Source organism: Bufo gargarizans, chromosome 10 (assembly GCF_014858855.1).
Source record: "Bufo gargarizans isolate SCDJY-AF-19 chromosome 10, ASM1485885v1, whole genome shotgun sequence".
NCBI lineage: Eukaryota > Metazoa > Chordata > Amphibia > Anura > Bufonidae > Bufo > Bufo gargarizans.
In genome coordinates this window covers 44,407,308-44,425,680 of record NC_058089.1, presented here as the reverse complement: position 1 = coordinate 44,425,680, position 18,373 = coordinate 44,407,308, and the positions used below count along the sequence as shown (strand labels likewise).

General features: G+C 45.6%; 1 protein-coding gene across 3 annotated transcripts in view; it reads right to left on the bottom strand.

Moving 5' to 3' along the window:
- Positions 1-1,967: 1,967 nt before the first annotated feature.
- ESRRA (estrogen related receptor alpha) overlaps positions 1,968-18,373 on the bottom strand; it is a 48,405-nt gene continuing 31,999 nt past the window's right edge. For 2 of the 3 annotated variants that reach the window (XM_044270761.1, XM_044270762.1), the window contains exons 5-8: positions 18,090-18,215; positions 14,158-14,325; positions 3,429-3,698; positions 1,969-2,810 (exon numbers count right to left, since the gene is read on the bottom strand). In XM_044270761.1, coding sequence (XP_044126696.1) covers positions 2,563-2,810; positions 3,429-3,698; positions 14,158-14,325; positions 18,090-18,215 — 812 coding nt within the window. In that variant the 3' untranslated portion in view covers positions 1,969-2,562. Of the gene's footprint in view, positions 2,811-3,428; positions 3,699-14,157; positions 14,326-18,089; positions 18,216-18,373 lie in introns of all 3 variants that reach the window. The other variant, XM_044270763.1, reaches the window with a different exon arrangement.

Here is an 18,373-nt window from a genome sequence, read left to right as displayed (position 1 = left end):
ACATGGTCGTGGTAGTGTCATGGCGTGGGCATGTTTGGCTGCCAATGTAACTGGTTCTCTTGTATTTATTGGTGATGTGACTGCTGACAAAAGCAGCAGGATGAATTCTGAAGTGTTTCGGGCAATATTATCTGCTCATATTCAGCCAAATGCTTAAGAACTCATTGGACGGCGCTTCACAGTGCAGATGGACAATGACCCAAAGCATACTGCAAAAGCAACCAAAGAGTTTTTTAAGGGAAAGAAGTGGAATGTTATGCAATGGCCAAGTCAGTCACCTGACCTGAATCCGATTGAGCATGCATTTCACTTGCTGAAGACAAAACTGAAGGAAAAATGCCTCAAGAACAAGCAGGAACTGAAGACAGTTGCAGTAGAGGCCTGGCAGAGCATCACCAGGGATGAAACCCAGCGTCTTCTGATGTCTATGCGTTCCAGACTTCAGGCTGTAATTGACTGCAAAGGATTTGCAACCAAGTATTAAAAAGTGAAAGTTTGATTTATGATTATTATTCTGTCCCATTACTTTTGGTTCCTTAACAAGTGGGAGGCACATATGCAAACTGTTGTAATTCCTACACCGTTCACCTGATTTGGATGTAAATACCCTCAAATTAAAGCTGCTAGTCTGCAGTTAAAGCACATCTTGTTCATTTCATTTCAAATCGATTGTGGTGGTGTATAGAGCCAAAAATGTTAGAATTGTATTGATGTCCCAATATTTATGGACCTGACTGTATATGTGCTGGTAGCAGTACTTTTCATATTAAGTACTACTCATGAGCAAACCTGTGCACCTTTAAATGACATACCCCAGACAGCACCAGCAGTTACCTATATAGAGTTTGAAAACTGAACAAAATGTTTCCTCGCATGGGAAAATAAATATTAGATTCCCAAACTGGACTACAAATCCAACATCCACAGGAGATTGTCTCATGGACAGACGCTTTAACAGGAAAAATAAATTGACCAATGTACAGTCATACACAACACTGAACAGTGAGAGAAAAAGAGGGACACACCACCACGTTCTCATCCAGTACTGGTAACGCAGTCAGAAAGTTTTCAGACCCTCTCACTTTTCTCACATTTTGTTATGATGCAGCTAATTACTCAGTTTGGTGGGGCGCCCAGCTCTAGGAAGAGCCCTGGTTGTTCCAAACTTTTTCCGTTTAAGAATAATGGAGGCCACTGGGCTCTGGGGATCTACCAGTGCAGCAGAAATTATTTCGTACCCTTCTTCAGATCTGTGCCTCCACACAATCCTGTCTCTGAGCTCTACAGGCAGTTCTTCCACATGGCTGTGAGTCCTTTTATGGACAGGGCTGTGTCTTTCCAAATCATACCCAACTAACTGAATTCACCACAGGTGGCCTCCAACCAAGGTGTAGAAACATCTGAAAGATGATCAAGAGAAATGTGAGGCCCCAAGAGCTAAAATTTTAAGTGTCATAGAAAGGGTCTGAATACTTATGTCCAAGCGAAAACATAATTATTTTTTTAAAAATAAATGTGCAAACCTTCCTAAGGCTACTTTCACACTAGCGTTCGGGCGGATCCGTTCTGAACGGATCCGCTCATAATAATGCAGACGGAGGCTCCGTTCAGAACGGATCCGTCTGCATTATATTAGCAAAAAAAAGCTAAGTGTGAAAATAGCCTGGGACGGATCCGTCCAGACTTTCAATGTAAAGTCAATGGGGGCCGGATCCGCTTGAAGATTGAGCCACATTGTGGCATCTTCAAACGGATCCGTCCCCATTGACTTACATTGTAAGTCTGGACGGATCCGCACGCCTCCGCACGGCCAGGCGGACACCCGAACGCTGCAAGCAGCGTTCAGCTGTCCGCCTGTCCGTGCGGAGGCGAGCGGAGCGGAGGCTGAACGCCGCCAGACTGATGCAGTCTGAGCGGATCCGCCTCCATTCAGACTGCATCAGGGCTGGACGGCTGCGTTCGGGTCCGCTCGTGAGCTCCTTCAAACGGAGCTCACGAACGGAAACCCGAACGCTAGTGTGAAAGTAGCCTAAAATACTGTTTGCGCTTTCTCATTATGGGGTACAGAGTGTAGATTAATGGGGGGAAACCAGTTTTTTATTTTTTTTTAGCAAAAGGCCGCAACATAACAAAACGTGAAAAAAGTGAAAGGCCTTCCCGAATGCCTTGTAATGGTGTGACGTGTCCTATTGCTTGCTCATGGGAGAAGGTTATGGCTCAAGAATATGTTTGAGGGATGGAAGGACACCCAGCATTTCTTCCTATGGCTTATTCTACCATAGGATACCCGCCGTTTGCAAAATTAAATAAAAAATACCTAACACTTTGATGCCACATAGCTTCTTGCTATGTTTGATAATGTCCATGTATATCCATTTCATATTGCATACATGCCTGCACCAAATCTGGGGTATCTTCCTTATCAGTCTATAATGTATTAGAGGAAGAATGTGTGCATTAAAATAAAATTACTTGGTTTGCATGTCCTATACATTCATTATGTAGCCCCAGCTTGCATTCCTTGGGTCATTTACAAGGAAAGTACATGGGATTTCTTCGATCTTAATCCATCATGGCTTCTAGCATCTCTAGGAAAAGCTTGTGCATAGGGACAGTCCCTTCTTCTCGTAGGGCATGGAAGTGTTGGAGGACCCTGCCAGCAGTCTGGCGTAGTAAGGGGAGTGTAAGAAGCAATTTCCCATCACGACAGGGTTCTTCAGGGTGGCGACTTGATTCATATTCACTAAGTGCTTCTTGTAGCGCATCACGGAGACGTAAAACTGCATCTGGGTCTTCAATGTGCACAGAGTCTATGGAGAAAAGAAGAAAAAATATATATATATTACTGTGAATACTAAAAATCTATGGTGGTAAAGAACAGAATACTTGTTGCATTATTTTATATCTACTGCATGATCAGGGTTTACAGCACTCTCTGACAGTAGTAAAGGAGTATGCAGGTTTTACTCTGACCACTGAGCCTCACAATGGGCTGACTCTGCCTGTTCTCTAGAGATTGTAATGAGATGACTGCTGAGAAACAATGATAGGTAACAACTACCTACAGATATCACACTATTCACCACAGGTGATGGTCACTGCTCTCTTTCTCCAGCAGTCTGCCCACATTATCCCATGCAAGGTTAGTGAGTAATCTCCACACAACAGGTTCCTATGCTTCATGTGGCCGCTATAAAGCATATCTCAAAATGCTGTTAACAGCAGCTCAGGCAAGATGGCTGCCCCATAATCATGTTAGGAAATAATAGAGACTATGTATGACTGGTTTTAATTATACATCTCAGAATAATTTCAGTGCTGGCATTTCCAGCAATAGAACTACTAACACATGTGAACGATACTAGACAAAAGACCAACACAACTGGTAGCCCCATCTAGATGGTAAAGCAAGGCACATAATAACAGACCTGAATTTGTAAGGGTGAGGGCTTTTAACATGACATATTCCTCTCTTTCCACACGCAAGGCCCGATACTTGCGCACCAGATGAAGAACGCAGGAGCAGAGGTCAGACAGACGGGCAGAATGTGAGGATTCCTCATCCAAGACAAAATCCTCAGCAAACACAACTTCATCTTCATAAGGAAGGGAGCGGAACACGACCCCCAAGAGGAGAACCTCCATCCAGACGCTCTGCAAGAGACTCATCTGGTCCGATAAAGAAAGGGAAGAAAAACCTGTAAAAGAGTGAAAGGCAGCTGTCAATGTGTAACACATACTATTCATCCATGACCGTCCGTGTGCAATGAAATACCCGGGGCATGTAATCAGTTTACTGCAATACGAATCAGTACTAAAAGTTAGGATGGGCCCAGAAGTGGATACACAGCCATGGTGCAGACACAACCCTTAGGCCATACAGACTGCAAGTCTCTTACTGTTAACAGCCATACAGTTTGGCTGGTAAGGATAGGGTTACACATTGCTTTGGTGTTGCTTTTTAAAAAAACTAATGAAAATGCACTGCGTTTTAACCCAATTTTTTTTTTTTTTTAAAAGGTATAATTTATCTGTAAAGACTACATAGGCAGTTACCAGACTGATTTTAGACCAGACTCTGGTGAGCATGCTCAATGCCAGAAACACATTGTTTTTTTTTAGGCACATTTACTAACAAAAGTGCGCCAGTTTTTGAGGCATTTTCAGTTTTAGACTAATTCTGGTAGTGTGGTTTGTTTTTTTTGGCCTTTTTATGTAGGAGAGTCTTTTTTATGCATGAATTAGGAGCAAAAGGGGCATCTGTGGATGACGCACTGTTATGGGGGGCATCTGTGGATGACGCACTGTTATGGGGGGCATCTGTGGATGACGCACTGTTATGGGGGGCATCTGTGGATGACGCACTGTTATGGGGGGCATCTGTGGATGACGCACTGTTATGGGGGGCATCTGTGGATGACGCACTGTTATGGGGGGCATCTGTGGATGACGCACTGTTATGGGGGGGCATCTGTGGATGACGCACTGTTATGGGGGCATCTGTGGATGACGCACTGTTATGGGGGCATCTGTGGATGACGCACTGTTATGGGGGGCATCTGTGGATGACGCACTGTTATGGGGGGCATCTGTGGATGACGCACTGTTATGGGGGGCATCTGTGGATGACGCACTGTTATGGGGGGCATCTGTGGATGACGCACTGTTATGGGGGCATCTGTGGATGACGCACTGTTATGGGGGGCATCTGTGGATGACGCACTGTTATGGGGGGCATCTGTGGATGACGCACTGTTATGGGGGGCATCTGTGGATGACGCACTGTTATGGGGGCATCTGTGGATGACACATATATAGCATCTTATGCTATATATGTGTCATCCACAGATCCCCCCCATAACAGTATCCCTGTGTAAATAGTGACTCCCAATACACCTGGCCCTGCTCACAGCAGTCCTTATATCTAAACTGTAGTCATGTAATCCTTAGGCCTCATGCACACGACAGTTTCATTTTTTGCGGTCCGCAAACCACGGATCCGCAAAAAACAGAAGCCATCCGCGTGCCTTCCGCAATTTGCGGAACGGAAGGCCCATTGTAGAAATGCCTATTCTTTCCACAAAACCAGGTGCGGCTCTAAACACAGAACAGGTGCAGATCTTTCCCTTATACCTTACGTCTGTGGAGGCTCCAATCCAGGTTTTGGCTCACAGTCACTGCTGGAAATCACTGACCGAAGACTGACGTGTGAATGAGGCTTTAGTGACCAAGAATCTTTTTTTCATTGTCGTGTTTCAACAGCTATAACTTTATTTTTCCATTGATGTAGCCGTATGAGGGCTTGTTTTTTGCAGGACAATAATTTTTTTAATGGCACAATTTTGGATTACACATAACTCATTGATTAACTGTTATTAACTCTTTCTGGGGGATGATGGGAAAAAAAGAAATACCTCCACTGAGTTTAGACGTAAATTTTGCAACATTCACTTTGCGTAATAAATAACATAATAATATTATGCTCTGGGTTAGTACGATTATAGCGATACCAAATATATAAAGTTTTTCTTTACTACTTTTGCACAATAATTCTTTTTTCTACGGAGCTGTGTTAGGGCATGATTTTTCCAGGACGACTTGTAGTTTTTATTGTTGCCATTTTGGGGTACATAAGACGTTTGGAAAGCATTTACCGCTTATGTGGTACAATGCATTATGCTGTCAGTAGAAACTGGCAGGCACATTTTCAGTACGCATACACAATGGATAGGCCTGGAGTCCTTCATTAGGCCCCCAGCGGCATTGTGAAGACATCTGCACCCCACAATCTCACTTGCTGGCGCGCCAATGGCTGACGGATGGAGCCCCCTCCAACTGAAACCATGGGGTCACTATTGACCACAGCTTCTAAAGGGGTTAAACGGCTGGGATCAGTGTGTCTGGAGTCCGGCTGTCATGCGCGAGCCGAGCTCTTGCTCTCCACTACACTGCAGAGCCGAGCAGCATTTAATAGGCCACTGTGAAAAGGTGTACTGATGGTCACCAAGGTTTACTGTAACTCGGTTTTGTCATTAATGTAATAAAATTTTGCTTTTGCTTTTCCCTTGTTGGATTACTTCCTGCAATGAAAAATACACAGCAAACTTCAATTACATTAATGTAATTCAATTTTATAATTAATATAATTCAAGTTTAACCTGTGTGAAGTTGGCACCCCATGTTCTTAAATTTTAAAAATAAATACACCATTCGTTTGTGCTGCGTTTGTGCTGGTTTGTGCCGCAAAAATGAACGTTTGTGCCGGTTCGGTTCCTGAGATATTGCGCGTTAGATTTTTATGAAGCCCCGCCCATTTTCCACCCCATGTTCTTAAATTTCTAAAAAAAATACACCATTCGTTTGTGCTGCATTTGTGCTGGTTTGTGCTGCAAAAATGAACGTTTGCGCCGCTTTGATTTCCGAGATATTGCGCGCTTGATTTGCTGAAACCCCGCCCACTTTCCACCCCATGTTTTTAAATTTCAAAAAGAAATACACCATTCGTTTGTGCTGCGTTTGTGCTGGTTTGTGCTGCAAAAATTAACGTTTGCGCCGCTTTGGTTTCCGAGATATTGCGCTCGATTTGCTGAAGCCCCGCCCACTTTCCACCCCATATTTTTAAATTTCAAAAATAAATACACCATTCGTTTGTGCTGCATTTGTGCTGGTTTGTGCTGCAAAAATGAACGTTTGCGCCGCTTTGGTTTCCGAGATATTGCGCGCTTGATTTGCTGAAACCCCGCCCACTTTCCACCCCATGTTTTAAAATTTCTAAAATAAATACACCATTCGTTTGTGCTGCATTTGTGCTGGTTTGTGCTGCAAAAATTAACGTTTGCACCGCTTTGGTTTCCGAGATATTGCGTGCTTGATTTGATAAAACCCCTCCCACTTTCCACCCCATGTTTTTAACCCTGACTCTAGACCCCCCAGGTGTGCTGCAGCTTGCCCCCCCTCCCGCCCCCTTTCACAACTTTTTTTGGGGCACAAGCATATTATATTTTTTTTTCTGCGTACGCTGACTGTGGCCGGGACTCTTAGCGTCACTGTTAGCGCATCGCACGCCCCACCGCTGATCAACTTCGGATGGTTGATCAGCGAGTTTGAATTTAAAAAAAAAATCTAATTTTTGGGCCTTTTTTATTTTTTTGTCTGTAAGGTTTAGGGTAAGTTCCCGAACACCCGTCCCCACACACACCAAATAAAGTTTATCACACACACACACTCCCCTATGGCCTGCCGGATGTTCTAGGCGGCATATGCCCAGCTTGCCTCCGAGTCCGAGAGCCCCAGTGAGGACGAGGATAACCCCACTTTCCTTTTGTCATCCGCGTCTTTCCTTTTGATGATGAGACCCCAAGGCGGCGGAGACGCCGCCAGGTGGAGCAAGGAGACCGCCATATAGGGACCCTGTGGCCCACACTAGTACGAGAAGGTCTGGGGCTCGTACTAGTTTTCCGGCCCACCAGTTAAGACCACCGGAGCCCCCTACCGGTGAACTTGTCTGGTATACCCCAGAGCGTTTTGAGCCCGTGATTCCTGATTTTGTAGGCCAACCAGGAATCCAGATTTCCACAGTGGGCTTCACTGAATGCGACTACTTTAGTCTTTTTTTCAGTGACCCCTTTGTGAATCTGATGTTGGAGCAGACGAACCTGCACGCCCCACAGTTCATTGCTCAACATCCGGGCTCCTTTTTGGCTAGGCCCGGTGGCTGAACTCCGGTCTGTGTAGCCAAGATGAGGACGTTTTGGGGCCTCGTGCTGCATATGGGCCTAGTCAAGAAACCTAGTGTCAGGCATTACTGGAGTGGGGACATCCTCTACCAGACCCCACTTTACAATTATGCAGATAATGCAGCATGTCCCCCCCAAGGTGATCCTGCCTATGACCGCCTGTACCAAATCAGGTCGGTCATCGATCACTTTGGGGCCAAATTTGTGCAGGTTTATGTACCTGGAAGGGAAGTCGCGGTTGATGAGTCTCTCATTGCTTTCAAGGGGAGACTCATTATCCGCCAGTATGTTCCCTCTAAGCGGGCGAGGTATGGCATGAAGCTGTACAAACTTTGTGAGAGTACCTCAGGGTGCACTTACAAGTTTGGTGTGTACGAGGGGCGAGATTCCCGTATTTAACCCCCAGAAGGTTCCCCCAATCTGGGTGTTAGCGGGAAACTTGTGTGGGACCTTATGCACCCACTGCTAGATAAGGCTTACCACCTGTTCGTGGATAACTTTTATACTAGTATCCCCATAGTTTTATATCCGATTGTCAGTGGCTAAAATGGGGAAGGGGAACATAAATTTAGTACTCCATGGAAGTGTGGTACTCCTTGAAGCAACCAATAACGCAGAGGCCCGGATGATCGGGTCACGTGTCACATTGAGTAGTGGTGTCCTTCCGTATCCCCCTCTTGTGACACACTCTGCACCTTTTTTGGGTCCGCCCTTCTTTCCAGTATGGGGGACCACACCTGGAAAGTGTTGGCCAGGGACGATCTGGGCGCCTCCAGTTCCCGAGGTACTCCGGCCTGCTCTTTCCCGGTCAGAAAAGATCAGGTCTTTGAGGACTGCCTCATAGAACTGAAGGAATGTCCCTGTGTTGCCAGCGCTCCGGGACAGCACAAAAGAGTTGTACAAGGCAACCTGTACCAAGTAGACCGCAACTTTTTTATACCATGCCCGGGTTTTGCGCATGGCGTTATATGGCTTGAGGACTTGATCAGGGAGATCAACTCCTCCCATATATCGATTGTAGTCGACGATGCAATCAGGCTTGAGGACCGTTGCTGCGGTACCTCGCACAGGGACAGGGGTGATGCCGTTACCGTGAATTGTGGACAGTACAAGGACATTCCCTCTTGTCCTTATACCTGACCAGCAACAGGTTTCCACTGGTAAGTGCACGGGTCGCACCCCTAGGGATAGGTACCTGGAGGGGGTGGGCAGGGAGGCCGCGTTGATTTTTCAGCGAACGTGGATCTGGCGGCGAGAGACTGGAACAAGGGGATACTAGTATAAAAGTTATCCACACAAAGGTGGTAACCCTTATCTAGCAGTGGGTGCATAAGGTCCCACACAAGTTTCCCGCTAACACCCAGATTGGGGGAACCTTCTGGGGGTTAAATACGGGAATCTCGCCCCTCGTACACACGAAACTTGTAAGTGCACCCTGAGGTACTCTCACAAAGTTTGTACAGCTTCACGCCATACCTCGCCCGCTTAGAGGGAACATACTGGCGGATAATGAGTCTCCCCTTGAAAGCAATGAGAGACTCATCAACCGCGACTTCCCTTCCAGGTACATAAACCTGCACAAATTTGGCCCCAAAGTGATCGATGACCGACCTGATTTGGTACAGGCGGTCATAGGCAGGATCACCTTGGGGGGGACATGCTGCATTATCTGCATAATTGTAAAGTGGGGTCTGGTAGAGGATGTCCCCACTCCAGTAATGCCTGACACTAGGTTTCTTGACTAGGCCCATATGCAGCACGAGGCCCCAAAACGTCCTCATCTTGGCTACACAGACCGGAGTCCAGCCACCAGGCCTAGCCAAAAAGGAGCCCGGATGTTGAGCAATGAACTGTGGGGCGTACAGGTTCGTCTGCTCCAACATCAGATTCACAAAGGGGTCACTGAAAAAAAGACTAAAGTAGTCGCATTCAGTGAAGCCCACTGTGGAAATCTGGATTCCTGGTTGGCCTACAAAATCAGGAATCACGGGCTCAAAACGCTCTGGGGTATACCAGACAAGTTCACCGGTAGGGGGCTCCGGTGGTCTTAACTGGTGGGCCGGAAAACTAGTACGAGCCCCAGACCTTCTCGTACTAGTGTGGGCCACAGGGTCCCTAGCATGGCGGTCTCCTTGCTCCACCTGGCGGCGTCTCCGCCGCCTTGGGGTCTCATCATCATTGCTAGATGATGAGGAGGACGCGGATGACAAAAGGAAAGTGGGGTTATCATCGTCCTCACTGGGGCTCTCGGACTCGGAGGCAAGCTGGGCATATGCCGCCTAGAACATCCGGCAGGCCATAGGGGAGTGTGTGTGTGTGATAAACTTTATTTGGTGTGTGTGGGGACGGGTGTTCGGGAACTTACCCTAAACCTTACAGACAAAAAAATAAAAAAGGCCCAAAAATTAGATTTTTTTTTAAATTCAAACTCGCTGATCAACCATCCGAAGTTGATCAGCGGTGGGGCGTGCGATGCGCTAACAGTGACGCTAAGAGTCCCGGCCACAGTCAGCGTACGCAGAAAAAAAAATATAATATGCTTGTGCCCCAAAAAAAGTTGTGAAAGGGGGCGGGAGGGGGGCAAGCTGCAGCACACCTGGGGGGTCTAGAGTCAGGGTTAAAAACATGGGGTGGAAAGTGGGAGGGGTTTTATCAAATCAAGCACGCAATATCTCGGAAACCAAAGCGGTGCAAACGTTAATTTTTGCAGCACAAACCAGCACAAATGCAGCACAAAAGAATGGTGTATTTCTTTTTGAAATTTTAAAACATGGGGTGGAAAGTGGGCGGGGTTTCAGCAAATCAAGCGCGCAATATCTCGGAAACCAAAGCGGCGCAAACGTTCATTTTTGCAGCACAAACCAGCACAAACGCAGCACAAACGAATGGTGTATTTATTTTAGAAATTTTAAAACATGGGGTGGAAAGTGGGCGGGGTTTCAGCAAATCAAGCGCGCAATATCTCGGAAACCAAAGCGGCGCAAACGTTAATTTTTGCAGCACAAACCAGCACAAATGCAGCACAAACGAACGGTGTATTTATTTTTGAAATTTAAAAATATGGGGTGGAAAGTGGGCGGGGCTTCAGCAAATCGAGCGCAATATCTCGGAAACCAAAGCGGCGCAAACGTTCATTTTTGCAGCACAAACCAGCACAAACGCAGCACAAACGAATGGTGTATTTCTTTTTGAAATTTAAGAACATGGGGTGGAAAATGGGCGGGGCTTCATAAAAATCTAACGCGCAATATCTCAGGAACCGAACCGGCACAAACGTTCATTTTTGTGGCACAAACCAGCACAAACGCAGCACAAACGAATGGTGTATTTCTTTTTGAAATTTAAAAACATGGGGTGGAAAGTGGGCGGGGTTTCAGCAAATCAAGTGCGCAATATCTCGGAAACCAAAGCGGCGCAAACGTTCATTTTTGCAGCACAAACCAGCACAAACGCAGCACAAACGAATGGTGTATTTTTTTTTGAAATTTAAGAACATGGGGTGGAAAATGGGCGGGGCTTCATAAAAATCTAACGCGCAATATCTCAGGAACCGAACCGGCACAAACGTTCATTTTTGCGGCACAAACCAGCACAAACGCAGCACAAACGAATGGTGTATTTATTTTTAAAATTTAAGAACATGGGGTGCCAACTTCACACAGGTTCAAGTTTACTGTGAGATTTTAAAAAATTTTGTTGGAAGAAAACACAGGATAAATGCAGTGCCAAAATGTGCTACTTTTTTACACCAGAAAACTGGCACAGGAACCTTGATAAATCTTCCCCACAATGTTTTTTAGATTTTAGAAATTTCTTGGATTAAAAAAATGAAACTATTTGAAATGCATAGCATGTATGGAGGTGGCCTTGCAGGTCTTCCAGTGCAAATATTTGCATCAACCTTACACGTCAGTGAAACAGGAATCAGCAACCTTTGGCACTCCAGCTGCTCTGAAACTACCACTCCCAGCATGCAAATATGCTAGGCTTTTCTTCTAACTCCCACAGAAGTGAATGAAGCATTCTGGGAGTTGTAGTTTCTCAACTGCTGGAGTGCAAGAAAGAGGAAAAGGCCTGATGAACCCTTGTCCAGGAGATGTAATGTTTCTGCAACCATCCAATAGTCTTATTACATTAGTTCTTGGTATCTGGACATGAAAGGGGTCTTTCAGGTTTTAAGTAAGCTTAAGGCCTCATGCACACAACCGTTGTTGTGTTCCGTTCCGCAAAATGGGGTTCCGTTGTTCTGTGATCCGTTTCCGTGTGTCTTCCTTTATTTGTGGAGGATCACCAGACATGAAGGAAAGTAAAAAAAAAAAAAAATCTAAGTCAAGTTTGCCATGCAAATGATAGGAAAAAAAAACGACGCAGACGACAATCTTGTGTGCCTCTGAGTTTTTTCACGGACCCATTGACTTGAATGGGTCCGCAAACCGTTTTCCGTGAAAAAAATAGGACAGGATATATTTTTTTGACGGTCTGGAACCACGGATCACGGACGCGGATGACAAGCGGTGCATTAGCCGACTTTTCAACTGACCCATTGAAAGTCAATGGGTCCGCAGAAAATCACGAAAATGGAACAACGGACACGGAATGAAACAACGGTCGTGTGCATGAGGCCTAAAGGAAATCTGTCACCATGAAGATGCAGTGTATTCTGCAGCATGTTCTAGAGCAGAAGGAGCTGAGAAGATTGATATATAGTTTTGTGGGAAAAGATTCAGTAAATCTTGTGATTTATTCATTTATATTCCTGCTCATTCTGGCTCTGAAGTCCAGGAGTCAGTCCCATCAGTGACTGACAGCCGTCCCTCTATGACTGTGTATACAGAGAGCTGTCAGTCACCGATAGGACCGACTCCTGGACTTCAATCAGTGACTGACAGCCGTCCCTCTATGACTGTGTATACAGAGAGCTGTCAGTCACCGATAGGACCGACTCCTAAACTTCAATCAGTGACTGACAGCCGTCCCTCTATGACTGTGTATACAGAGAGCTGTCAGTCACTGATAGGACCGACTCCTGCACTTCAATCAGTGACTGACAGCCGTCCCTCTATGACTGTGTATACAGAGATAGCTGTCAGTCACTGATAGGACCGACTCCTGCACTTCAATCAGTGACTGACAGCCGTCCCTCTATGACTGTGTATACAGAGAGCTGTCAGTCACTGATAGGACCGACTCCTGGACTTCAATCAGTGACTGACAGCCGTCCCTCTATGACTGTGTATACAGAGAGCTGTCAGTCACTGATAGGACCGACTCCTGGACTTCAATCAGTGACTGACAGCCGTCCCTCTATGACTGTGTATACAGAGAGCTGTCAGTCACTGATAGGACCGCCTGCTTGGCTTCAAAGCCCAAAATCTGAAAAAATTTAAATGAATGAAGTGCAGGTTATATTGCACCCATTAAACTATATATCAATCTGCTCAGCTCTTTCTGCTCTATAACATGCTGCCCACAGATGGGACTACATTTTCATGGCGACAGGTAGGGATGAGAAAATTGACTTTGGATGAAACATCTGAAGTTGATTCGCATAAAACTTTGTTTGAATACTGTACGGAGCAGGAGCTCCAAAGAATATTAGAATGTATTGACTCCGATGAGCCGAAGTTATTACTTTGCAAAGTTTTGCGAGACTTCGGTTAATAACTTCAAAAATAAATTTCTACTGTTAAAAACCTTTTCACGAACTTGGGTTTGGTTCCAAGGTATCACTTGGAACTGAAACAGAGTTCGGGAAAAGGTTTTTTACAGTAGAAATAAATTTTTGACGTTATTACCCGAAGTCTCGCAAAACTTCGCAAAGTAATAACTTCGGCTCATCGGAGTCAATACATTCTAATATTATATGGAGTGCTCGCTCCTTACAGCATTTAAACAAAGTTTTTTGCGAATCGACTTCGGTTGTTTCATCCGAAGTCAATTCGCTCATCCCTAGTGACAGGTCCTCTAGTTATTTCTCAGAAAGCTACCTGATACAACTGTATCCACCTCTCATCTGTGAATAGGACTAGTTCTGTACATGTTTTCGCAAAATGTTCCCATTCACTCACAAGAAGGGGTCAGGGAGGAAACACATTAAGCTGTGTTCATATCTCTGTTAGTTTTTCTTAAAAACGGAAACAATGACGCAGCGCCGGATCGGTCACAGTAAACCCCAATGGCACCAAATGGACCCACTACCTCCCACTGGACAATGAATGGGGCCCATCGGGCTCTATTGCTCTGCATGCAGCGCCGTTTCTTTTCCATTAAATGTGAATAAATCTACACTAGAGGCTCCGAAAGGACAGCTTACACTGATTATTTATCTACATATAAATGGAGCAAAAAAAAAAAAAAAAAGAACAGAAAGGCTCAGAAAGAGAATGATTGGATCATGAGGGTTATAGTCAGTGTCACATACCTGGGATATTCTTGGCCCAGCTGATAATAATGACAATCTCTCGATCTGCGAGGTCGCACAATGTGCTCATGGATTTTAAGTAGCCATCGGGAAGTGCTGGGTCTGGCATAGCAAACAGCTTATCGGGCTCTGCCACCAGCAGATGTGAGACCACAGTGTTCACTGGAGCTAGAGAGCAAAACACAGCCGTCAGATCTTAGTAACAGCACACAGAAGCAGTACTATGTGGCCCACAGCAAGAAATATCTGGCAGTATTAATAATACACCACCGTCTTGTGACGCCATCATATACGCAGTGACCGCTGCCGGATGAACACAGAAGAAAGTGAGCAATAACAGCAGAAATGTGTCCATTAAAGAGTCGCTTATGTGTAGTATGTAATTATGAGATTTAGTTGAAGATGTAGGAGAAGATGAATGATTGCTCCCCAGAAAAAATAAACCATTATAACTAATGAAAGGTATTTATGAATGTATTTATAATAAAGCAATATTTAAGTATTTTCATTTTCTTAATTCCCGGAGAACTCCTTTAAGAACTTGGAGCTAATTTCACACTAGCGGCACGGACCTCCGGCAGGCTGTTCCGGCGGGTGAACAGTCTGTCAGATCCATCCTGCTGCTAGTGCACGCGTGCCCCCGGACTACCGCTCTGGCCTCATTGACTATAATGGGGGCGGGGCGAAGTTCAGGCGGCAGAACGGCAGCGCACGCTGAGAGACCGCCGGAATAAAAGTATGATATTGTCGTACTTTTATTCCGGTGGTCTCTCTGCGTGTGCTGCCGCCGGAACTCTGCACTGCCGCCGGAACTCTGCCCCGCCCCCATTATAGTCAATGGGGCCGGAGAGGTAGTCCAGGGGCATGCATGCACTAGCGGCAGGACGGATCCGACGGGCTGTTCACCCGCCTGAAACAGCCTGCCGGAGGTCCGTGCTGCTAGTGTGAAACTAGCCTTAAAGGGACACTGACAGGCCCAATAACCATAATTAGCTGTACATATCCATGCACAGGTCTTCTAATGTGCATTAAAAACATATAAGTATAACCCCTGTCCACATTATGAATACAGTAAACTCATGTTTTATAACTTGAACTAATCGCTGTTCTTTCTGCCCAAGGGGCGACGTTTCATCTCCACTTGCGCCCAGCCAGCCTCAGCCCAACCGCCGTTTTGAAGCGCCGCCCAGCTCATCAATATTCACTTCGCTAGGCGGCTTCTGCTGTCTTCGACCTTCCGAGATCCGGCGCATGCCCAATAGAAAGCTATGGGTGGCGGGCGCATGCGCAGAAGCTGAAAGCGAGTCCGATGCCCTTAGCTTTCTATTGGGCATGCGCCGGATCTCGGAAGGTCAGGGACAGCAGAAGCCGCCCAGCGAAGTGAATATTGATGAGCTGGGCGGCGCTTCAAAGCGGCGGTTGGGCTGATGCTGGCTGGGCGCAAGTGGAACTGAAACCCCGCCCCTTGGGCAGAAAGAACAGCGGTTAGTTCAGGTTATAAAACGTGAGTTTACTGTATTCATAATGTGGACAGGGGTTATACTTATATGTTTTTAATGCACATTAGAAGACCTGTGCATGGATATGTACAGCTAATTATGGGTATTGGGCCTGTCAGTGTCCCTTTAAAAGGAATCTGTTAGGCCCCTTTCACACGGGCGAGTTTTTCGTGCGGGTGCGATCCGTGCGGTGAACGTATGGCACCCGCACTAAATCCTGACCCATTCATTTCTATGGGGCTGTGCACATGAGCGATCTCACTTGTGCGTTCAGTTGAAATCGCAGCATGCTCTATATTGTCCGATTTTGACGTGACGCAGGCCCCATAGAAGTGAATGGGGTGTGTGAAAATCGGATGGCATCCGCAAGCAAGTACGGAAGCCGTGCGATTTGCACGCATGGTTGCTAGGAGACCATCGGGATGGAGACCCGATCATTATTATTTTCCCTTATAACATGGTTATAAGGGAAAATAATAGCATTCTGAATACAGAATGCATAGTAAAACAGCGCTAGAGGGGTTAAAAAAATAAAATAAATAATTTAACTCACCTTAGTCCACTTGCTCGCGAAGCTGGCATCTCCTTGTGTCTCCTCTGCTGATGAACAGGACCTGGGGTGAGCTGCTCCATTAAATAAGCTTAAGGACCTTCGATGACGTCACTCCGGTCATCACATGGTCTTTTACCATGGTGAATCACCATGGTAAAAGATCATGCGACGTACCATGTGATGACCGGAGTGACGTCATCGAAGGTCCTTAACCTGTATTTAATGGAGCAGCTCACCCCAGGTCCTGTTCATCAGCAGCGGAGACACAAGGAGATGCCGGGCTTCGCGAGCAAGTGGACTAAGGTGAGTTAAATTATTTATTATTATTTTTTAACCCCTCTAGCGCTGTTTTACTATGCATTCTGTATTCAGAATGCTATTATTTTCCCTTATAACCATGTTATAAGGGAAAATAATACAGTCTTCAGAACATCAATCCCAAGCCCGAACTTCTATGAAGAAGTTCGGGTTTGGGTACCAAACATGCGCGATTTTTCTCACGCGAGTGCAACGCATGACAATGTTTTGCACTCGCGCGGGAAAATCGCGCATTTTCCCGCAACGCACCCGGCTCTTATCCGGGCAAAAAAAATGACGCCCGTGTGAAAGAGGCCTTAGTGTCCTAACTAAGGGCAACAAGTAGTGACACATCCCCCTTAGCAAAATGTTGGGTCACTTTCTTTAACTGACAAAGCCATTTTGCCAAAATCTTGTATTGCACAGCTCCAGCTGATAATGATGAGTCCTGAATATTCATGAGCTCCTGGCTTTCCCTGCCCAGCTGTTGCTGATTCATTTGGAAAAAAAACTGTCAATCAGAGGCAGGTGGGCGGAGAGAGAGGTGAGCTCATAAGTTGTGGTCTACGGTAGCAGAATCCATAACGGGATTCTTCGATAAGCCGAACCTAAACTTTGGACTCCGAACTTAAAAGGGAACCTTTCATGTGGATATTTGATTATAATCTAATTATATACAATCATTAACTACTAAAAAGTGCCTTAGATGTATTCACTTACTGGTGTGACAGATGGTTACCTCATAATATACACACAAAGATGCCGCATGCCAATGAGTTTGAGTCCAGCGTTTATTTATTGAACAGCTATAGCCACTCCCCTGCCCACCTGCTGCTAATTCATATGGAAAATAACTGTCATACAGCAGCAGGAGGTCGGGGAGAGTCAGGAGCTCATGAATATTCAGGACTCATCATTATGAGCTGGAGCTTTTCAATACAAGATGTTGGCAGATTGACTCGGCCAGTTAAAGAAAGTGACCCAGCATTTTGCTAAGAGAATCAGTCACTTATTTATGTTGCCCTTCGTTAGGACACCATAAGGCTAGGTCTACACGACGACATTTGTCGCGCAACATTTTTATAATGGCAGTCTATGGTGTCGCACTGCAACATGTGACATGCTGCGGCTGCGACGCAACAGTCGCAGAAAAATCCATCTCGAATGGATTTTCTGCGACTGTCGCAGTTGCAGCATGTTTCAGTGCAACACTATAGACTGCCATTATAAAAATTGTCGCGCGACATTAGTGCGACAAATGTCGTCGTGTAGACCTAGCCTAAAACTGGTGACAGGTTCCCTTTAAAACACAAGTTAGCTGAACACTACTCATGAATATGGCGAATCCTTGGCATGCGCTGGAAATGTTAGGATTTAAAAGTGAGGGCAGCAGAAAACTGGTGACATTCCCTTTAAAGAACTGCTTTTATTTGAAAGGTTCAGCTCCTAATCGTTAATGGAACAGGTGATAAGTACATGTTAAAGAACTGCCGTGAAATGCACGATAATACTGTATACATAAAAATTTGCTTCATGCAATGTATCACTAAAAAGCAGTGAGAGTTCAGACTAGAAGTTCTTACTTTGTTTTTTTACTACGGTTGTACTTTGCTGGGATTGTTGTCCTCCTGGTGTATATTGTAGAATGTCTCCTTCTGGTCTCCTCTTATATTTCTGTCGCCCTCCTCTTACACGGTCTAAACGCACCCCTGCAAGTGAAAATTAAGAAGATTCCTTCTTTAAAACCTGCTGACCATCATAGATTCTGGCTCTAATAATCAATGTTTCCCATATCAAGTTGCTATTGTATTAGCTGGATCCCAGCCAAAGAAAGGTTTAGTTGGTTGTAATATCTGGGTGAGTTTCT